The sequence below is a fragment of the Engraulis encrasicolus genome, chromosome 7 (assembly GCF_034702125.1).
Source record: "Engraulis encrasicolus isolate BLACKSEA-1 chromosome 7, IST_EnEncr_1.0, whole genome shotgun sequence".
NCBI lineage: Eukaryota > Metazoa > Chordata > Actinopteri > Clupeiformes > Engraulidae > Engraulis > Engraulis encrasicolus.
In genome coordinates, this window is record NC_085863.1 from 9,513,410 (window position 1) to 9,537,189 (window position 23,780).

Consider the following 23,780-nt stretch of genomic DNA (forward strand, 5'->3'; position numbering starts at 1 on the left):
CACCTGCATGTTGAGAGATACTTGGATTAAGACCAAATAGCAATGTAAGAAATTATACAAAAACACTGTTTGCTTGATGCTAGTAGGCCTATATAGCCTACTCTACACGTATGGATATCAAACTTCACATCAGAAAACCTCGTCCAATGCCATGCCCTTCAGGAGCTTCGGAGGTGCCCACCGAGGATGTTAATAAATAGTGACGACAACACTTAATTCAATTTAAATGAGATTATTTATTTCTAACCTATAAAGAATATTTTTTTATAACCTGTAAATAAACTATATCTTTCAATCATAGTGTGATTTGAGAACGCCGTCAAGAGATCCTTAGAGGATTTAGAACAAACAAGCAGCCCACAAGTAACCCTTGGGTAGCCGTTAATCCTTGGGTAACCCATGGTAGTACTGTAGTCCTCAGATAGCATCTTGGTAGCCCTCAGACCCAGAAAAGGTGGGGACCAATAATGTACAGTACGTAGATCATCTCCTTTGCAACATGTTCAATTCTGCTCAGCCATTCTCTACTCCCCATGTGGCTGTGTGCGGCTGTAGGTTGGAGCCTTAAAAGCACCAGTTGCATTTGGAACTCGTGCCTGTTTACACTGTAGATTACACTCTAGATTGCTGTCTGATCTTTCATTGCGGTCTGATCAGTAGTAAATTATATACACATACGTAAACATCTATGAAAAAATGTGGTTAATTTCTGTTTTGTTTTTCATTCATCACATTTCGATTGCTTCACATAAATTGTTCTTCACGTGTGTCATCTTTTCTGTATTTTTGTTGTTGTTTTGTTGCAATTGTGGATGAAGAAACCTTTTTAGACTATGAGAGATCTTGTAACATATCTGTCATGGATGATTACTCAATATCACTGTTTATTTTCCAATCTTCTGATGTCTGTTGAGGTAGTATACATGTGGAACATGGCAGCACAAATGGCAAACTTGAAGGGTACACCCAAATTCCATATTTTGACAGCCTTTGCGTATCTTTTTAAAAATAGGTCTATGTCTTGTTTAAATAGTCTTTGCAATATATCTTTTAAAATAGGCCATATGTCTTGTTTTGATGGCCTTTTCACAATGCTTTTTCATTCATATTTTCATAGCAAGCAAACATTCCCAGTTCCGTTGTGCACTGATATACACATCAAATAATCCAGATGTCATTCATATTCTGATGTCTGAACATTCTCAACAGAAGAGAACATTAGCTCTGGCTGCAAATGTGGTAGGGACAGGTGACTAGCGCGTGCAGTGCGATGTATTGCGGTGGGTATGCATGTGTTAACAGAAAAGACCTGAATGTAAACTCAAGTTTTTTTCTCATCTTGAGATTTTCCATTTCCGACCACTAAAACAAGAGCAGGAAGTGTCCTTCTAGCTGTGATGTCTCTCAGCAACACACACACACACACGCGTGCGCAGACACACACCTAAAATGTTTGAGATGTTCACACATGTTGGTGAGGAGAGAGAGAGAGAGAGAGAGAGAGAGAGAGAGAGAGAGAGAGAGAGAGAGAGAGAGAGAGAGAGAGAGAGAGAGAGAGAGAGAGAGAGAGAGAGAGAGACCCGATTTACACGCCTAAAATGTTTGAGATCTTCACACATGTTGGTTGTGTGTGCGTGCGTGCGTGCGTGCGTGCGCGCGCGAGTGAGTGAGTGAGTGAGAGAGTGAGTGAGGCACACCCTGTTCACTTGTTGTTGGTGCACGTAACTAGAATCATTATTTGTGTGTATATCACAGTCTACTTTCCTGACATGATGTTCTACTTTCATGTTGTATGGAAAAACACATCTGTAGGGAGATTATTACAGTTGTTTAGTGTCGCTTTTCATATTACTTCCACATTACTGCCACGGGATACCTCTACAGTTGGCCTCGAAGGTGCTGCAATGCAAAATCAATTCCCCTTCAGATCAGGTTGCATTACACTACACTACATTAGCTGACGATTTTATCCAAAGCAACTTGGTTATTTGGGTACACAGGGTATTTGTTACAGTCTCTGGTGGCTTGCTCAAGGACACTTCTGCCATGGATGGTATGGCCCTGCCGCCTTGGCCAGGGCTCACTTGTAAAAGAGAATTTTATTCTCAATGTGATTTTATTTCCCTGGTTAAATAAAGGTAAAATAAAATAAATAAAAATAAAATGGGAGCTGAACCTACAACCTAGCGAATCCAAGACCTAGCTAACCATTAGGCCATAGCTGCAAAAGGCTACAGAAGGAAAAAAGAACCGGTGCATCGGGAGCTCTTGTGTACCTTTCTCCATGGCTGAAGTGCCCAGACTAAAGCCCAATTCATGCCCAGAAGCCAAATCGTCTGCAAACCATCTGCCAAGTGTTTCAGACGCGTCACAACCCTGTCCCTGCATGCAACAACAAACTACTTCCGTGTTCTAAACTATCACAGTCTTGAGAGTTTGTGAGGCAAAACGCAAGTCAATATTCGTTAAATATGAATTTTAAGGCAACTAGCAAAAGGCCACAAGCCCCACATGGCTCCAGGTATGCTGTCCCTTAAGCCTGCTCTAATAGACCTTCTCATTCACTTGCACAGAGGGTCTGGTACGACTGAATTTAGAAACCATTACTAGTGAGTGGGGTGAACTCTGTTCAAGTTTGAAATGTGCGTCTGAATTTACCCAATGGCTGTTTGGTCGTGATTTGTGACTTACTGGTATGTAAATGTGTTTGGCAGGCCTATGTAACATAATTGCTCGCCCCCTCCCTCATCACTCCCCCATTCACTGATTGGTTCGTTGTCTCCTCCCAGAAGCCTCATCCCAGACATAACGTGGAGGAAATGTACATTTACCGGAGCTCTATGGATGGCTTCTTACCCTGTGCCTAATTCACAATGCTAAGAGCACCAATTACATGTGATGTACTTCTATATCTCACTTCTGGCTGGACAGGTACACCTCCTCCACACTATGCCTGAGCATGCACCGGTGTGCACCTGGGATGTGTGCTCAACCCTCTCCTCTACTCCCATTTCTCCCATTTCATGACCGTACTTCCAACCACAGTTCCAACACCATCATTAAGCCAGAAACCTTTTCTACATTTCCTAAATTCCATTCTACAGTTTTTCCTTGTAGGGTCTTTTTTGAGCACAAAGATTGCTTATGAATATCTTCAATTCATATGTGACAGTAAATATCTTGTATCTTGCTTCTTCGCTCACTATGGGCGAGACACGTCTGGCTGGGGTACACGTGAGATTTCTGATGAGAGACTACTGTTGCATTATTTAAATTTGTTAAAATGTTTTTGGTTTTTTTCTGCTTTACCTATGTGTGGTGGCTTGTGGGTGAGAGGTCTGTGCAGTGTGGTTTGTCGGGGTCTGAGGAGATGAGAGGGCTTTGAGTGCGAGCCCTCTTTCGCCTCGGTCAGGTAGCAACAGGGCAGGCAGAAGGTCAAACCACCACACAGTCTCAGCATCACATGTGGGCTAAATATAGCATCGATTGTAAGTCCACCATGGGAGACCAGACTTAAAAACACATCACTCACAGTATGAATTAGCCCCCCATAGCCCATAATGCAGGTCGTTCCACAAGTGAAATGCTGTAATAGCCATTGAAAAGTTAACTACCATAGTAGGGCTACTATACTACTGTGACATAATGCATGGCCTTTAGTAATGCACCACCACTTGGTCATTGCTATTCTGGTAACAGCAAATTTATAACGCTGTGTCTTAACAGGTTAAATTGGGGGGCCCAATTGTTTTCCATGCTGCATGGAAGTTTTGCTATTGCAATTTCATTTGTGGCATCACCACAAATCCTCATTGTTACTCTGTGTAATTCGAAGTATGATATGACAATACCCCTGTAACCAGGTTTATCAACAGCGTGACAGTTCAATATAATGGTTCATCTGGTCTCTAAAACACTAATAATTGCCCAGATCGCTTCATGAGACCCATTTAAAATTGCCTGTTGTTGCACAACTATTGATTTTATTTTAAAAGTATAGTGAAATTGTTTTTGTATCGTCGGAGTGACCCCCGAAAACCCAGATATTTTCCAAATTAGGAAGGCTTATTTACTGAAGCTTAATAGGACTTGTGCTCTACCTTATTAATCCAATTCTGATGAACATGCGTTGGCTATGTAGGCCTAAATGTCAACTTCACCTGAAGAAGGTTGGATGACCAAAACGCTGTATTAAAGTTTGCTAGAGTGGACAATGTCGGGGATCTTTTCTAACACTTAAGTGACAACTTCACAGGGGTAATAGCCTTTTTGATGCATTTTATCAATGACCACATAAGACGTGTGCATCATGTGCAAGTTAAAGGACACATTCGGTGTGCTTTTTTTGCTTCTCTGTGGCCTTCTCAGGTCCCTGGTGGTTACAATTAGCATCTTCTGCCTTTACCATGTCCTTTGTTGGTAGTAACCTCAATCACTATATCAGGCAGTGGTGTAGTCTACGTAGAACGCAGGGATACGGAGTACACCCACTTCTAAATTTCAGGGATTTCAGTATACCCACTTAAAATTGATTGATCCATTGTTTTGAATAGCACAAATATATCCAGTATACCCACTTAAAAAAAGCTCAAATATACAGTATACCCACCACAAAAAAGTAGACTACACCACTATATCAGGGGTGCTCAACTGGCGGACCCAGGTCCGGATGCGGACCCAAACGCAATGTCATCCGGACCAAGACAAAATCCATCTGTATTTAATATGTATAAATTATACATGAGATTTCGCTGCCATGCTCTATAGGTGTATTTCTGCGAAGCCAGTCTTATGACAAATAAAAGTATCATCACTATGACAACTCAGTGAGTGAGCAAGAGGCCAGTGCGGCCAGCGAGTGAGGCTATTTTCTGCATCGGTCCATAGCGACTTTTTTGGACCCTGGAAACATACGAAATTTGGCGAGTGGACCTTTTCAGTTTCTAGTTGAGCACCCCAGCACTATATACTGGATTTCCTTCTAGTGCCTGGGCTATGTGGCAGAGGGGTATTCTTAACCTTTACTGTAAAGTTTCATGACGTTTGCATGTTTGTATGTTCCGCCTCCTGTTTACCTTCAGCTCTCCTCTACTCTGGTGTCAAATCTACTTGATGGCTCTGAACATAGAACAACCCATCATCTTTTCATTACACCTTCACTCCCTCACAAGCTCTTCAGTGTACAGCACCAGGCCCTCCGACAGTAGGGGACAAAGGGGTATGTTGTCCGGGCCCTGGGAGATAGGGGGCCCATAATTGGGTCCCATTAACATTGTATGTATAGGGTAGGGGGCCCTTTCAGATGACTTTGTCCCGGGCCCAGCAAAAGCTGTCAGCGTCCCTGTACAGCACAACAGAGTTTCAATCTTGCGCAAGGAAACCAGTTAATCAACATAGCCTACTGTACATGTTCACAAGTTCTTTATTTTCAGACATGTACACACAGTGCATATCCACAAACACCACATGGAAATATACACACATATAACATATCCACAAAGTCCACATAGACACACTGTATACAAACGACACATCACCACCAAACATGTCATGAGTCATGATGAGCCAGGATTCAGATTTATAGCATGATGAATATGGTCCTCAGTAACTTCGTCAGTACATCATGGCATGATGAATATGGTCCTCAGTAACGTAGTCAGTATATCATAGCATGATGAATATAGTCCTCAGTAACTTCGTCAGTATATCATAGCATCATGAATATAGTCCTCAGTAACTTCGTCAGTATATCATAGCATGGTGAATATGGTCATCAGTAACGTCGTCAGTCCTCCAGGATGTAGTTTGGGTTCACTACCAGATAAGGGTCCTCCTCCACGACAGGCTCGTCTCCTCCTTCGCCCCCTTTCTTCAGCCCAGTGGACGTTAGTTCAATTATAACATGGTCCTGTGCGTGGTGGGGAGGACAAAAAAAAGTATTAACGTCAGAGATTAAATTCAGGAGAAGTTTCAAATCAATAACCTAAGTCAGGGGTTCCCAAACTGGGGTGCGCAGCCTGCCACAAGGGGGTGCGTGAGCTGAATAGAGTACTGGATGAGATGTGTGTTTTTACAGAATTAATGAACATTACATGTTGTTTGGTGAATTGTAAGCTGGAAAGATGTAATTTATAACTCCTAGACTTGTCATGCAATAAGTTCCATTGTAATGATGGCAGAAAAAACGTCAGTTTTGCTCAAAATGTGCAGTTGCTCAACATTTGCTTAGGGGGTGTGTAAACCACACTGAAATGTAAAAGGGGGTGCGCAGGGAAAAAGGTTTGGGAACCATTGACCCAAGTAATATACACGTAATTAAATACATACAATTTTAAGTGTTATCAAGATAAACCGATATTGGGATTCACTTTCGGGGCAGATATGGAATAGACGCAAATATCCCAGGCTCCCGCTGAACTGTGACAAAGTTTATCCTTAAACGGACTTAACCTATAGTACACAACAGTTCATGCTTTTTGTTGGTTAAAGTGAAAGTGTCCAAGGCGTCACTCACGTAATGAACAAGTCGGTGGATGACCTTCTCGATGAGGCTCTTCTTGGCGACGAGCTCGGCCTCCGAGTCGATTTCGCCCTCCATCTCCCCCAGGTACCAGTTGATGAGCTCGCTCTTCTTCAGAGACGACTCCTCATCCACTGGTACAAAAAAGATACACACCCATGTTCAATACCCCCCTACCGACAAGCATGTTCTATACCCTCCACTGACACAATTAGGTAGACATGTTTTCAATACCACCAACTGACACAAATAGGTAGACACACATTCAAGTAATACAAAAAAGGTACATGTGTTCAAGATCATCCACTGACAGAACAAATGTGTCTACCTATTTTATGTGTGTGAATCAATGGATTGGTTTGAACTAGATATAGAGACAGTCATACACTCTCCCATATGCATAGATGTGTTAACACTCACATGTACATAAGTACATAATACGTGTGTGTGTGTGTGTGTGTGTGTGTGTGTGTGTGTGTGTGTGTGTGTTCTTACACTGCTCTAGTTTCTGCATGTGGAGCACCAGGAGGTTGGAGACTCTGCGGTACTCTGCAAAGGACATGCGTAGTGTTGCCTTGGCGGCGGCAGGCTCCTCCTTCCCCGCCTGCTCCGCTTCCATGGCGTGGCCGTTCGTGCCGTTGGTACCGTTCTGAGGCGGGTGCTGGTCCTCCATCACCTCATTCTGACCTGCGATGCAGCATAATGCCAAATTTGATCTTTTCATTAATATTCACAAAGTAATAAACTAATGTTTACTACTATGACACATAGCAAGTTTGCAGCTAAAAATGCAAATTCTGGAAATTCAAAATGGCGGACATGGAGAAGATCCTCCTTTTCATATATGAAAAGTTGTATAATGAATACCAGTCATAATGAAGACTTGAAATTTGATATTGATGGTGAGCATTCATGAAAAGGTAACATTTGTGACAAGGCAGCATAAATTCTGGAAATAAAATACTAAAAATATCACAGTGCAAATTTTTAACACTTCTGTGGAGCAAACAAAAATGTACCATTTAGGTCTTCATTGTCTTCTTGGTCCTGATCAAAATTGATGTCTGGGGAGTCAACGCGGATGATGGACTTGTTCAGCAGCCGGAAGGACTCTTTAACATGTTTGGGTTGGACCTTCAGGTGGAGAAAGGCAAGGTTTTAAACTCAAAGCAGTCAGAAGCAACATCATTTTGATCAGGTAGGTAAAGCATTTGTATGCAGCAAGTAAGTCACACTCCATACGACGGTTTGGCAGGGCCAGGACACCTTTTACAATAAAACCTATAAAAATGGGCCAAAAAAGTTAAGACATATTTTAAGTAGAGTCTTGGCCATGGCCTTAATATCACGAGGGTTGAAATCCAGGTATAGTGAAGGGTTAAGTGTCATGGCACGGATTAGGACTCTGTTCTGCCAGCAACACTTTTACTGGGCTTCAGTTAAGAAAAAGGTTAAATATCAGCTTGTCCAAGCAGTAGAGCCTAGTCATAACTTTGATGTAAATATCCTAATTGTTGAAAGGGGGGGGAAAAGTGTCAAATGTAAGCAGACTTCCTCTTTGAGGTAAATTTCAGAGCCATGGAAGTAAAAGTAAAGCTGGGCATACACTGTGCGATATTTTCACTCGTGGGTATTAAGCTCCTGCTCACACTGCACGATGGAATATAACTATTTAAAATTTCACATCTCACGACTCGCGTCCTCACACTATATGAGCCGACAGTCGGATGCGAGCCAAATGCTTCCACTGTGCGACGCGACAGGCATGTTTCCCCGGTCTGCAGAGGATGGAACATGGGCACCTGAGCTGGAGATGAGGTCGTGCTCAACAGCAAATCGCACGGCCCTATTAATTTGTGCATGTGAAGTGTCTAATCGGGTCATAGCACTGCTTTAACTGTGCGATGTACGCACAAGCCACGACCAGGTTTTCAAACAGTTTTGATTTTCTTGCGACCCTGCGATTTCAGGCTCGTGAGGCGAAATCGCTTATCGTTACCCCATGTACGATTCCCAGTTTGTCGCTCCCAGCGCGGTTCGATCCCCGGTCGGTTCGCTCCCACTAGCCAGACTATCGAGCCCACCGCCATATAACGGAGCTAGTTATCTTTTTGATGTTAGTTTTTTGTTACGTACCCTAAACCTAACCCTAACCTTAACCCTAAACCTAACCCTAACCTTAACCTTAACCCTAAACCTAACCCTAACCCTAAATTGCTTGTATGTGGCAGTGTATGATAATACGTGAAATATAATCGGGTGGGATAGAACGTCTGGGAGTGATAGAAACACCTGGGGCTACACGTCCGGGAGTGATCTCACTTGGGAGTGACCATCTCCCAGCGCCCATGTACACTGCACGATGCGAGACTCACGATTGACCTGCGATTGAGAAAGAAATCGGCCCGACTCCCAACAAGTCGTGGGAGTGCCAAATCGGGGCAAAATCGGGGCAAAAGTCGCACAGTGTAAGCCCAGCTTAAGGCTAATCCCCACCATTCCATTTTTACACAAAGATGGCGGCTCAGGGAGCCTTTGACAAACGGGTCATCATTGACATAATTCCAAAATATTTCCAGAACGTGAGTATCGAACACAGAAAGTGCGGTAAAGGTTAATGTAAAAATGAATCAAATGAAAGCTTTGTGGTGGTCTGACCTCATCGGAGCAGTATAATCTGGCCATGGCCTCGGAGAGGCGCACCATGCTCTCCAGCTGTCGCACGGTGATGCGCCAGGCAGACTTGGCTGTGCCACCACTGCTGTCCCGTTGACGCAGACGCTTGTACTGGTCCACCAGGAACTCCTGAGCCTCACTGGTGATCTGGAGCCAAGATGCCAGAAAACACGCACACGCGCACGCAAAAGCACACGCACACAGTCATTTTCAAACAGCAGGCAGGGGTACAGTAGACCTCCCTGACGTAAATGGTCATAGGAAAGCAAGGTCTTAACATCTGACCTTGCACATCACATACCTTTGGCTGAAACTGACGTGCAAAGAGAATGTATCTCTGGATCTCATCTGTGGAATACACCCTCTCCACCGACTCCACGTTTCTGGCATGCAGGTCCACAATGCGCCTAGCGATGGCATAATCAGTAACCTGCAGGTTCGCAAGACCAGGAAACTTCTTGCGTTAAACTACAGATTCTACTGTCCACAAACTCATTACACTCATTGGTCTCATTACTAGGAAGTAATGTTGGTGTAAAGGTGTTTGTTATTGATCATGACCTCATTGTCCTCCTAAGCATGAATAGTAGATTTTGTATTAAGGTGTTGGTCCACAACCTTCTTGCATTTTTCGATCGCTCTACAGCAGGGATGTCAAACACAAGGCCCTGCGGCCCGTCAGATGGTTCAATATGACCCCAGACGTGTAGAGAAATAAAACCATGTCAAAAAAATAAGTAAAACTGAGCCATTACAATGTTTCTGCATGTGTCTAAGATTTTAGTATTTTTAATAGCCTACTTGGGAGTGAATGTGGTTTTTTTGGCTAGTCATTTACAATAAATGCTCCCGCTATACCCTCTCCACTTTGAGATGATTGACTAGCAATATGATTCCAATATGAAGCAGAAATTTGCTACATTTCGCTATTGCGGTTCTGGTCCTGTTGCCTGGGCGAATAGCCGACTGTTGACTCTGTCAATCAGTCTGGCAAAAGCCATGAGGAATCCGTCTCCGTGGAAGATGGGAGATGGTCTGATCTTACTCCATCATTTAAATGAATTGAAGTTCCAAACTCAAATTAAAACCCTTTATTAGCATGCATGTTACGTTATAGCATCGCAAAAGCATACAAATAACAAAACGAAAGTGTGAATATAGTTACCTTAACCAATCAGTAACGGAGCTCGCGGGTGAGTTCTACGTCACCACTCTCAACTGTTTGCTGATTGGTGAAACACTGAGAGAACCGAGCTCGAGGCTTTTGCCAGACGATGTGCGGAGCCAAAATCTTTGGGTGGAGTACATGGATGGCATCGCTAGGCTACTGGTCCTGCCCACTTGAGATCAAATCCACTGTATTTGGCCCCTGAACCGAAAAGAGTTTGACACCCCTGCTCCACAGTATGGAGTACATAATAGTTTGCATATTCCCTCCTGACCTCATTGCACTCATCGACCAGGATGAAGAAGAGGTCGAATCGGGACATGATGGGAGCGGACATGTTGACGTTCTGCTTCAAGGACTTGGCGCGGTTGTAGCGGCCGTCTATGGGGTTGGCTGCCGCCAGGATGGAGGTTCGTGCATTCAGAGTTGCCTAAAGACCACAATATAGAAAAAAAACATATTGAATCCAATATACATGTAAATAACCAAGGTTAATTGATCTTGTTACATCTCGTGATGTGTGCGTCATGGTGATATGTGTGTCATGATGGTACTTTCATTTTGAGTCCTTGACGTGCTTGGCGACATTGACGAATGGTGAAAATGTGTTGTAGGCAAAGATCTGACCAATGGCTGAATCTGTTATATTGACTTGTCTTTTTTTATTTTACACACAGGGATATTTTTTTCATATCAGACTTCAATTAAAAAAATAAATAGACAAAATGCTCTCAGATGACATTTCATATACTGTACAGTGAAATAAAAAGAATGTAAATATCATAGACCCAGTCGGTAACTCTGGGCCCGCCCATGAAATTCTTTGTTTTCCCCCACATTGACTAATCAATATCCCAGATGGCTGGCAGTGATTGGCACCGCACGACCACGGGTGGAGCATTCGGAGGGGACAGCGAGCCAGAGGAGCCGAGTGGGTGAATGCATGTACACTGTAAATATAAAAATATATATATATATATATATACATACACACACACACACACAGTGTACAATGCATTGTATGCATATATATATATATTTTTAAATATATATTTTTAGGGGCTTTTATGCCTTCATTTGACAGGACAGTTGAAGATGGCGTCAGAAAGCGAATGGGATAGAGAGACAGGGGAGGATTGGAAATGACCCCGGGCGTACTCGAACCAGGGTCCCCATGGGCATGCAAGCCCAAAGGTGGGGGGCTTAGCGCGCTGCGCCACAGCGCCCCCCGTACACTGTATATTTTAATGAATATATTGTGTACATCAGTGGCCTAGATGTAGGAGTACTTTGTTTAAAACCCTATTGCACATTAGCATGTTAGTGAGGATCTAAGCAGCAGCATGTTACCTTGACTCCAGCCTTGGTGATGGAGATGGTCTGCTGTTCCATAGCCTCGTGAATGGCTACTTGGTCTTTCAGATCCATCTTATCAAACTCATCTATGCAACATACACCCTGTGAACACACACACATAGGTAGTGAATCAAGGCAAGCAGGCAAACTTGGACTGACACACACACGCACGATATGGCTGCATGCCATCAATGACAAGTCTCATAAGTAACAGTTCGTTATTCACAAAGTAAGAAGCACCAAAGCAGGCCAAAACCAGAAATTGTGAATTTCACTTTTTAAAAACATCTTACCGTTTAAAATGTTACTGTAGTTGCAACCATCTCAATTACTTAATTAAAGTAATGTCAATGAATCATTTTAATTACGTGTAAATTAAATTAATTTCAATACTTCTACTCATATTTATCTGAAAAGTTTTTCAGCAACAAATGTATGCATCTGACAATACAGTATTACCAGCACGTTTAAACTGAAACAAAAACTTTGTGGTGGGATATGGCAAAGGATTTGTTTTGTAGAACAACAAAAAAAACCACACACACAAAGCAATGAAATTAGCTGACCATTATTGCATTAGCCTATATTGTAAAGATAATGCTTACAATACATACATGACTAAAATTGTTATTCGTAATGTTTCCACAGCTACCCATTTACAGATTTTCCTGTTGTAACTGTAGCTGTGAGTGTGATTAGTCACTTTGGTTTTAAATGTTGTAATCCCTCACATTGTCTGCCAGCATGAGGGCGCCGGCCTCGATGACAAACTCATGCGACTCCTCGTCCTTCACCACGGCAGCCGTCAGACCCGCAGCGCTGCTCGCCTTACCGCTGGTGTACACCGCTCGTGGCGCAAAGTCTTCCACATGCCTGCGGAGACACAACGTTGTACCTTACATACAGTTTACATTAGTTCTGTTAAAAAAAAAAAAGTTTTAGGCATAACAATTACAACAGCCAAACACACACGCACACACCCCTCCAGTTAATTGCTGTACTTCAAAATTAATTATGATCATCACCCTCCTGGCATTACACTCTGATAGGAAACGAATAGTTTATTTCCAGTTTAGCTCCAGTTATTGTCCGATGACTTCTTTTGTATTTTGTCGGCCACAATACACATTTGCCACATCTTTTTTGACTGTCTTATTACACTCTGATATCCATACTACAAAGGCCTACAAAGGCAAAATGCAGTAACTAACTATTTTTTACATTTGACTTTAGACTGAAAATGGTCTCCATGACCCCTCTTATCTTGTGACAAAGCCTTATGTGTCCTCTTTTAGAGAATTGTCATGTCAAATTTGCAGTAACTAAAATATCCAACCTAATACAAATACTTTGAAGGCATTTTTCCCAGTTTCAATGTTGGCATAGTTACTGCACTTTGCCTATGTAGGGAGCATTGACCTCCATTTTGGCCCAAGTAAAGGCTTTATTCCAAAGTGGCATACACATTAAGAGGAGCAGCCATTCATTGATGTAGAAAAAAGTGCAACAGTACAGGACTTGAGTTTTTGAGGCATTGCAAGGCAGAGAGAGAGTTGTACTTGAGAAACTGGCTCTTGGATGTACTGGGGTCTCCAACGATGCAAACGTTCACATCTCCCCGCAGGGATGTTCCCTCCATGGTCGTCTTGGCAACACCACCAAAGAGCATCAGCAAGATTCCTCTTTTGATCTCATCATTTCCTGTTTACATTCCAGAACACAGCAGCCTTGTTAGGAGAACAACTATTCAACTTGTTAGCAAGCAATAGAATTTTGCACAGGTCAAATGGAAAAAGCATTTCGCCCATGCCAGGCTTGTCAGTGTTGCCTCGACAACAACGCATCCAACCACATGAACATTTTTTTTTACAAGAACAGGCTTCCTTAGAGCAGGTCGGCACCACACAGTGGCTTCATCCTGAAACCTGTAGTAGGCACTGCCTCCATTACCAGTGGCCATCACTGTGTCCTGACCAGTAGGTTCTATGTAGAAAGCCAGCCAAATATTAAGTGTAATTTGGATGCAGTCAGGGCAGGAATTTCGCGAGGGCCATGGCCTCGTGCCCTCCCATTTTGGCCTTGTGCCCTTGAACAAATATCTGCCATAAAGCCACAGTGGCCTTGATGCCCTCTCTGATGCCCTGTCAAGTGGCCTTGCCCCTAAAATTACGAAATGCTAGGCCTGGCACTACAGCACCATCATTTACATAACCTTTGAACCCCTGATGAATAATGACCAATGGCTGTACAGTTGTCGACCTCCCCTGGATTTCTAGGATAGCAAAGTAACCATTGTTTGCTTACCGCAAATATGACCGGATTAAGAAAGTCATCCGGGTACCGTTCGCCTCCTTGTTGAAAGCCTACTAGGGCAGGGGTTCCCAACCTTTTTCAACTTGGGGCCCACTCAAAATTGTCAAAAATGTTCGGGGCCCACCTCTGGCCCAATTAAGAATAAAACTCAAATAAAATCAACAACAACACACAACAAAATATGATTATTGTTTTTGGAAAATTATTTCAAGGCCCACTTGGAATACCTTCAGGGCCCACCAGTGGGCCCCGGCCCATAGGTTGGGAATCACTGTACTAGGGGATATACTTTCCTTATTTTTGCCTTTTACATAGTAGGGACTTTTGTTTAAGTAGTAGGGACTTTGGGATGCAGCCTGTGTATAGTGGTGGGGGAATAGGGCTGGTACAGATGTTGTAGTAGAGGACAGAAAATGAGTGTACAAAAACATCTATCTTATGAGGGAGGTGAACAAGCCCATGAACTCTGGTAGCAGAGATTCTTTAAGTATATAGAGATATGCCAATGTAATAGGTTGCTATAGGCACCTAACATGACCAGATTCCGGTCTGCCTAAAGGGGCGTGTCATAATGCTCCTAGCATTGAATAGAACAGTCCTTAGGTCTGCCTAGGTCTGCCTAAAGGGGGATCCCCCCCCCCCTTGCAATAATAGAACCCGGAAACAATGGGCCAATGGAACCTCTCCCTCTCTCTACTCTCTCTGGTGGTAGTCTGCAGCACACCGCACTGCACTGTACCGTGTATGGTGGGGAACAGGCTGCTGCAGAGGTTGTGGTAGAGGTTCTTGTCCTGGCTCATCTCAAACACCTTCTCCCACTCCTGAACCGTCATCTGGTTCTTTACACTCTCAGCCGTCTGGTCCTCTGGACGTAGGGCTTTACCGCCAAACTACAAAACACATTTATTCCGTAAGAAAAGTTGAATGTATCAGAAAACAGGTAAAACTGATAAAACAATTTAGGGATCATTTAATGAAATCTGAAAATGAGAAATTTGTTAGGAAAATCGTTGAAGTCTCCGTTTGTGTGTGCAGAGTGCAGACCCCTGGGGTTGTTGCGGGTGATGTGGCAGGTCAAGAAGGTGTGTGTATGTGTGTGTGTCCACATGTGCATGTGCAGACCCTTGGGTTTAGTGAACGATGTTAATGTGTGTGTGTGTGTGTGTGTGTCACCCTGGGGTTGGTGGGGGCCACGTGGCAGGCTAAGAAGGCCACGTGTGTGTGTGTGTGTGTGTGTGTGTGTGTGTGTGTGTGTGTGTGTGTGTGTGTGTGTGTGTGTCACCCTGGGGTTGGTGGGGGCCACGTGGCAGGCTAAGAAGGCCAGTCTGTATGACAGCTCCCTCACGCCCAAGGCCTTCAGCCCCTGCAGCCCGTCGGCGTCAAAGCCCTCCTTCCCCGTCACTCTGCTGCTCGTCTCCGCCCTTGTACCTACAGGAGTCATGGACCAATCACAAACATACACAGAACAGCTATGGATTAACGATACACAGGGTTGCCAAGTTAACGACTTTGACGGCTCTGGCGACAAAAAACCTCAACTAGCGACTTAGCGGCTTTTTGGAGCATCTAGCGACTTTTTAAAACGCGCATTTACAGTGACGAATTCATTGTTTTTCCACATAATTGTGACTCTGCGCCGCCGTCAGAAACGTTTCCCACGGTTAAGCAGGGCTGCAGATAAGCTCTGATCTCCAAAAAGTAACTAGCACCGCCCATTTCTACCGAGGACAAATGCATGTGGGCCCGTTTTCTGTAGATCAGCGCGCCGTGCGTGACGCTGTGCGTGACGCCAATAGCGACTTTGGCTGATTTTCTTTTGGCAACACTGCTGTCAAAGCCCTCCTTCTCAATACATTATTTCACTCATCACCTGACATGGCGAGAGGAGACGTGCACAGCGATGACCATCAATTTTGACCTGCTAAAGCTTCTTATTTCACAAAGGTCCATGGTCAGTTCTTAACCAGACGAAAAGGTTTTGAAACTCTGTTTTTGTTCAATAACATTAGGGGGGTGCATTTCTGGAAAGCGTAGTTGCTAACTATGTTAGCTACTTTGGTAGTCATCAATGGGAAATTGCATTGCAACCAACAAAGTTGCTAACTGCTAACAACTACGCTTTCCAGAAATGCACCCCAGATTTGTATGCCAACGGGTTAAGGCGTGCATTTCAATATGCGACCTTGCCTCCTCCACTTGCGCTTGTCTCCTCGTCCCGCCTCCTGGCCCCTCCTCCGTGGAGAAAACGATTAAGTTTCCCAGCTGTCAGCCTAGCCACTTTTGAGGGACTGTTTTTCATTCACCATCCCAATTGCAAATGAGAAAAAGACTCTACAATTGAGCTTTTGCAAGATATTGAAATATAATGCCGTTGTCAGTGATGTCATCATGACATATTACTTCCTGGTACGAGGAGAGAAGCAAATGGAGGAGGCAAGGTCGCATATTGCAACGCACTCATGGACTCGTTCATTCATCCTCCACCTCAATCACCTGCCATGGCGAGAGCAGCCACGTCCGGCACCACGATGAGGGCCCCGGTGAAGTCGCAGCGGTCCCCAGCCTGGGCCGACTCCACGGCCTCGGCCCTCAGCACCACCTCCACACTGCGGGGGATGGAGCCCCGCGGCAACTCAGCCTGCGTCTCCTGGATACGCACCTGGCAACACAGGGTGAGGAGATGGGGAGCGGTCAGTGGTGCAATCTCCTAGTGGTACAATCATTAACGTGGTATGGCAACTGCACCGCTCAGGATAAGGTAGGCCCATCCATTGACGGTCTCAATGGGTAGGCCTGCATAGAGTACTAGCAAAAATACTGAATCAGAGCAAGATATCGCAAAACACGCCCACTCAATGCAAAAGCGTGTGCTCAAGTTGGGTCTCCTAAGGGGGCGTTGTCCCCTACTTCTTCTTCTCTTTTTGAGGTGTTTGCGCAAGACGTGCGTTACCGCCATCTACAGCGCTAAGGGGACTTCATTGATTCTTAACCTCAGGACTCCGAAGGTCTCCTAACCGAAGGTCTCCTAAAGGGGCGTTCACCCGATATAAAGTGGATACCGGAAAAGAAACAAAAATGACGCTTCTTGTTAGATCCACCTTCTTTGGTACTAGTAGTATGCCCGTTTTCCACTGCCGTTTTTCTGGTCGCCCTACAGCTCGACACAGCATGACTTGGCAGCCATTTTTTCCTTTTCGAATAGGCACGACACAGCTCAATCGTATAGCAAAAAGTGTCGGCCGAATCGTTCTGTGTCGAGCTGTAGGCCTACCAGAAAACATTCAGTGGAAAAGAGGCAGTAATGTACTCTGCAGAACCAGAAAAAAGAAAAAGAAAAATCCTTCCAGGGCTACAAGAAATATATTCAAGAAGACCAAAGACACGGCAAAAAAAAAACAACAAAAAAGATGAAAGACACCTTCCATCATATAGCCATTCCATGTCTCAAAGGCAGTCCTCAGGGAAACGACTACATTCCATATAATGCAATACAGAGAGATTGCGCAAGAGCTTCTGCCCTCAAGCCAACCACTTTTTAAATTCTTAGGACATCTTTTTCTTTAATCATCATCATCATCCTCCTCCCTCATTATTTTCCAATTATTTATTTACTATTACTACACAGTAGAGAGCAGCTGCAACTTCATTTCACTGTCAGCACAAGAAAACGTATGACAAATAAAAAAAAACATTGAATTACTATACATGGCATGTGCAGGCAATTCATGTTTTATTTCCTTTTAATCAGAAAGGACAGGGGGATGTGCTAGCCTAGCCTCACCCACACAAAGCGTGCATCCCAATATGTGACCTTGCCTCCTCCACTTGTGCTTGTCTCCTCATCCCGCCTCCTGGCCCCTCCTCCGTGGAGAAAACGATAAAGTTTCCCAGCTGTCAGCCTCGCCACAACAACTTTTGAGGGACTGTTTTTCATTCACCATCACAATTGCAAATGAGAAAAAGACTTTACAATTGAGCTTTTGCAAGATATTGAAATATAATGCTGTTGTCAGTGATGTCATCATGACGAGAAGCAAGTGGAGGAGGCAAGTGGAGGAGGCAAGGTCGCATATTAAAACGCACTCTAACTGTGATGCTTCAGGTTTTGCTTCAGGCTTGGGATGGGACTTTGGACATAAGTTACCATATGACATGGGCAGTGGGCATGGGTAAGCAGTTGAGGCGTCAGTATCTCCAGTATCTCAAAGGTTGCTGGTTCGACTCCTGACCCGTAAGGTTCGCGGGGGTGGTGGGGGGGGGGGGGGTAGGACTGCTTGGGGAACCATTGGGGGCTGCCCCCTTGCACGGGTGAGGAATAAATGCAATTTTTGCACTGTGTGCCGTGGACTGCTGTGTCACAATGACAATGGGAGTTGGAGTTTCCCAGTTGATCTTAATGTATGGGTGTGGCACGATGACATTAAAAAGATAACCAAAAGCATCACTTGTTCTTGACAGAACTCCCCTACCTTTTGGAAGTCAACAAATCGCGACTTGTTGGTGTCCAGCATGAAGCGCTTGCGGTTGGCACAGACGGGGTTCTTGCAGATGGAGGGCTGGGTGTAGGTGAACTGCTGCTCCACGTCCTTGATGACAGACTGGCAGTCGAGGCACAGGAAGGTGCCGCTCACCAGCTCGGGGTGCACAGGGTGGGTACGCACCACCTGCCCACTGATGCGGGTCAACGTGCCAATCTTGGAGGTGGTGAGCTCTCGAATCCTAGAGGGCAGTGGGAGTTTACTCAGACAGGTGGGGCATAATCAGGGGCAGATTTAGCCATGTGGGGGTTCAAGGCGAATTTAGCAAAAGGGGCCTTCAAATACTTGTTTTCTAACAGCCTGTCTGGGGCCCCCTGCAATTGGGGGAAGTTGGAGGGGCCCAGGGAGTTGCCCACCTTTGCCTCTATTGTAATAATGCCACTGGGCATGAATTATGACCATTGTCAACTGTTTACAACTATTTACCCAATACCCATTGATGAACAAAATGTAGGCCTATAGCCTAGGCCTACATATATTTTATAGGAGTAGTTATAATGAAACAGATGGGATGCGAGTGTGTTGTTGTTGTGATACAGCATACTACTCACTTGTGTCTGGTTGGGAATTCAGAGAAGGCCACGTAGAACTCTTTGGAGGGTGGAATGGTTCCATGGTCACGGGCAAAATGGCGCACAGCTCTGCAGAGGAACGGGTACACCCTGGTAGGATGGGGAGAAAAATCAATTCAGATCACCAACTCCTTCCTGCCATCTTTCCCAGACGTGCAGTACGAGTTAAGCAGCTGTACCTGTAGTATTCTTCTTGGATGGTGGTAGCCAACTGCTGGTTGAAGTGTTCGATGTTGGTGAAGCTGACAACTAAGGTATTCCTTTCGGGTCGGATGAGCTCTTGTGCGTCCGGTAAGTACAGAATCTCCCCAGTTTTGTCCTGAAACCTGAAATTTGGAGCGGCACAGCGCACAAAACAACACGATCATTGCATGTAGCCTACTGGTGTTGAAACAGACGGCAGGTAGCCTACACAAGACCTGCCTGGAATGTATGTACTTTCATACACATCACGGTGAGTCGTGCAAATAGGTGTGTAGTGGTGCGTTTTGTATTCATCCGTATTCGAGAGAGAGAGAGAGAGAGAGAGAGAGAGAGAGAGAGAGAGAGAGAAACTAGAATTCTATTCCAGCCGCACTGTGGAGCTGCTGTTAACATCAACAAACCACTTACTCTTCCAAGAACTCCAGAAATAGTTTCTGACATTTTTCTGCAAGATCATCCTTGACTTGTACACCAGCGGCACCAGCTTCGCCCGTTGGCTCCATTGCTGATGTCCGATAACCCCTAGACCCAATTCTGCGAACTTTACCTGTGCAAGACTGGAGAGTGTATTTGGCGAGTGCAACAGGTGTGTAACTCGCGACGTTGGCTAAATTAAGTCACATTTGCTCACACCTGTTCAGGTGATTGATTGGGCAGTCCCATAGCCGGCCACACGGGTACTTTGCTCGTGAATGTGCGTTAGGCCTACGCCCCTTTTTGGGGGGAAACAAACCGAATGTCTCATTAACTTATTATGTAATCTAAACATTTTGCTACTTGCAAAGTATCATGGTTATCATAAGGTGTGTATTAGCAATTTGGCGTGGCACTTTGACACCTGGAGCTGGAAGGTCCATTCAGTCTCAATCACACATCTGTTTATGACACCACGTTTTCTCTTGATCAAAGTGTCTCTTGGGTCAAAGTAAATCTGATTACTCTGAAACTGACATGACACCTTCTTTGCAATGATTTAAAGTGTGTATGCATTTTGGACACCTTGTAGAGGATGGTGAAGAGGTATTGTAAATGTCTTGGAACAGTAGGAATTGTCATTCATTCATTCCTTCATTGACAATTCATTCATCCATTCATTTATTCATCCATTCATTCATTCATTCACTCATTCATTAATTCATTTATTCATCCATTCATTCATTCACTCATTCATTCATTTATTCATTCATTCATTCATTCATTGTCACCGCATATCTTTGTCAGCTTTTACATTGGCGACATATACTTTGGGACTGACATTCATTCATTCAATGGCAATGACATTTCGACCAAGGTGAATCTGAGGAAGACAGAGAGGTCCAAACGTCATTGCCATTGAAAGAATGAATAAAAAGAAGAAAAAATAACTTAAAGAAGAAAATAAGCCAAAGGAGTGTGCTAACTTTTTTTTTTCAAAAAATACGTAATCCTTTTGTTCAGCATCAGGGATTGTGCACAAGTAACTCTCTACAAATATTAATGCTTGATGTGCATAAATAAATATCAGTGCTAACACTGAACACTATTGTTTACCTGTGCACTTTTGGCCAATGAAAAAGATTCACAGAAGTATTGCTCATACATTTTCGAGGCCTGTACAGAAGAACATGGCACACTTGTTCTTCTCACATCTTTACACACCGGTATTACATAATAAAATTCAGTGCATGATACAGTTTCACATTTTTCCTTCATGCTGGATCAGGCAGTAGGACACATGACTGAAACCACATAGGCTACAAAGTTATCTTGGATGTTATCTGTGCTGACAATATCCCCCGACTCTGAGGACAGCTTTTTCCAGCAGGACAATGCTCCAAGACACACAACTCAGTCAATTAATTTGTGCACGGAGGACCACCAGATCAAGACACTGCCAAAGTCAACCCAAGTTCTAGGCCTAAACCCCATTGAAAAGCTTTGGAATGTGATCAAAAGGAAGATGGATGGTCACAAGCCATAAAACAACGATGAGCAACTTTAATTCTTGCACCAGGAATAGAATAAAGTCATCCAAGAACATTCCACAAAATATTGATTTTTAAAGTCTTTGTAAGTTAAAATATTACTGTTATGTTGTTTTGTTTTCTTTGCTTTTTTGTTTTGTTTAGGGCTGGCAAACATTGCATCTTTTGTGCTATTCTGATCATGTGTCATTTGATGCAAATAAATGCTCCAAATGGCAATATTTGAAACTTGGTGGAAATGTTGTCAGTAGTTTATAGAATGAAACAAAAATGTCATTTTTTTACTCAAACGCATTCCTATGAATAGTGAATTAAAAAACTGAAAATTTTGAAGTGGCCTTTTATTTTTTCCCCAGGACTGTAGATGACTGTCTACAACAGGGATGTCAAACTCAGCCGCCAATTCTGGCCCGCGAGGTCATTTCATTTGCCCCGCGAGATGATTTCAGATGTTAAGTTGTTAGTTGGCCCACATATTCCATATAGTAACATGACTTGAAGATGAAATGTAGTGTCTCACAGGCATGTGAGTGGGCCCAGGACAGTGTAATGTCTCACCCTCATATAGGTCAACACCAGAATATGCGCAGGCACATTTCAACTAGTAGATGGGAATGAATACTTGTGCAATTTGCCTCTGAGTATTAAGTGCCAGTTTGCGCAATTATAGCCCATTTATTTATTGAATAAATATTGAGTTTGACCTGCGGCTTCGTCCCAGGTTTAGATTTTGGCCCTCTGTGAATTTAAGTTTGACCCCCCCTGGTCTACAAGCACACATTGCAGAAACGTTGTAAAAAAGCAATTTGGCCAGGAGGGGGAGACAATGAGACACTGTCATTGGGTCTTTCTCAAATGCAAGGCCAGTGTCCTTCCAAGTGTATCAGCCTAATTAGTCACGCCCAGTGATTGGATACTTTTTGGTGAACTCTACAGAATATCCAATCACTGGGTATGACTAATAAAGGGTATCCAATCACTGGGCGTGCCTAATTAGGCTGATACACTTGGAAGGACACTGGCCTTGCATTTGAGAAAGACCCATAGTCAGGAGGTTCAGCACAGCAAACTGTGGCCTTCTGAGTGCATTCCAATATGCAACCTTGCGTCCTCCACTTGTGCTTGTGGCCTCGCCCCGCCTCCTGGCCCCTCCTCTGTGGAGAAAACAATTATTTCCCCGCTGTCAGCCTAGCCACAACAATTTTTGGGGGACTGTACTTCATTCACCATCCAGTTTGCAAATGAGAAAATGACTTTACAATTGAGCTTTTGCGAGATATTGAAATATAATGCTGTTGTCAGTGTCATCACGACATATTACTTCCTGGTACGAGGCCACAAGCTCAAGCGGAGGACGCAAGGTCGCATATTCGAATGCACTCCTTCTGTGTGCTATGTCTTTTCTCACGGATGTGAAACTACTCTTTTCCTCATTCATCTTATTTGAGACATTGTTTGAGGTGATAAATATCCACAATTAAAAGTGATGTAAACAAAAATAGTTTAATGATAATTCGATACATGCATGAGTACAAAACATAAGTCTGCTTTACATTTATATACAGTAATAATTACATCAGAAGCATTTTTTCCGGCAGTGATAAAAAAGGGCGTCGTACACCAAAATATATCTTATTACAGTATCTGCTTAAAATCAGAAGGATCACCACAATGCACAGGAAGAGAGGTTCACCTAGCCTGATTATCATCGACTTTCAAATCTCTTCTAGACTTGGTCTGACCAAGAGCATAACAATTAACATTTCCCAAATGGCCTCCCTTGGTTTGCTAATGGTTGTTTGCTTCCCAACAAAGTGGGAGGAGTTCCCGTATTTGCGGGAACTCAGAAAGTACTTGCATTGACTCTTGACCTGACTGGTAGCAACGCTGAAGCTGTTGCGTCACTAGGAGGGCACGGCCTGGCTAAGGTTCACCCACACTGTCTGCAATTGCCTACAAACACAAACCCACAGTCTGAAAGTATCATTAACCGTCTGTCCCCTAGAGAGAACATGCCTTGTATATGAGCCTGCCATTTCAGAGGGAAAAACACTAATAACTTCAGCAGAGAGAAGAAAAGAGGATCTGTAGGCCTACCACAAAATATGGTGAGTCTGGAAAGTTAGTCCTTGGATATTTTTTGAAGAGTCATATCAGTATGCCCCCTTTAATCATCTGCCAGAGTAGAGACAGTGATGCACAGACACTTGGGGAGCTCCACTCCAGTCAGTCAGTCAGTCGGTCCTGTCTGTGTGCGTGACCTTGCTGTTGTCAGCAGAGTTCTTCACAAGCTCAGCTGGAGAGGAAGAGCAGCTTTACTCCCATGAGGCGCAGGGAGAAGAGAACTGCACCATCAGCATCCACATTTGCATCCTCTTTGGCTGAGGTGCTCTCCAGAGCGTACTGAAGCAGCACTAGGCCTCATGCCCAAGCAGATCACCCAGGCTCCTCGTAACCCCCCCCCCCTTT

The 23,780-nt window shown here is 44.0% G+C and overlaps 1 protein-coding gene across 1 annotated transcript; it reads right to left on the minus strand.

Annotated features, from left to right (window-relative positions):
• Positions 1 to 5,404: 5,404 nt before the first annotated feature.
• Positions 5,405 to 19,934, minus strand: mcm6l (MCM6 minichromosome maintenance deficient 6, like). The gene is made up of 17 exons (XM_063202350.1): positions 19,756 to 19,934; positions 19,323 to 19,469; positions 19,123 to 19,233; positions 18,503 to 18,752; positions 16,527 to 16,692; positions 15,316 to 15,461; positions 14,773 to 14,923; positions 13,280 to 13,421; positions 12,452 to 12,593; positions 11,715 to 11,822; positions 10,639 to 10,794; positions 9,498 to 9,626; positions 9,179 to 9,343; positions 7,540 to 7,654; positions 7,016 to 7,207; positions 6,515 to 6,654; positions 5,405 to 5,908 (listed from the first exon to the last, which is right to left on the minus strand). Exons 1-17 carry the CDS (start codon positions 19,848 to 19,850, stop codon positions 5,786 to 5,788), a joined length of 2,478 nt encoding a protein of 825 aa, XP_063058420.1. The 5' UTR covers positions 19,851 to 19,934; the 3' UTR covers positions 5,405 to 5,785.
• Between the last annotated feature and the right edge of the window lie 3,846 nt (positions 19,935 to 23,780).

Excerpts from the sequence above, each read along its gene's own strand:
- mcm6l (XM_063202350.1), bottom strand. The coding sequence starts at position 19,850 with ATGGAGCCAACGGGCGAAGCTGGTGCCGCTGGTGTACAAGTCAAGGAT. Across the intron at positions 11,823-12,451 it reads CCCTCATGCTGGCAGACAAT|GGTGTATGTTGCATAGATGA; the intron begins GTGAGGGATTAC and ends GTGTGTTCACAG. Across the intron at positions 7,208-7,539 it reads AGACAATGAAGACCTAAATG|GTCAGAATGAGGTGATGGAG; the intron begins GTACATTTTTGT and ends GCTGCATCGCAG.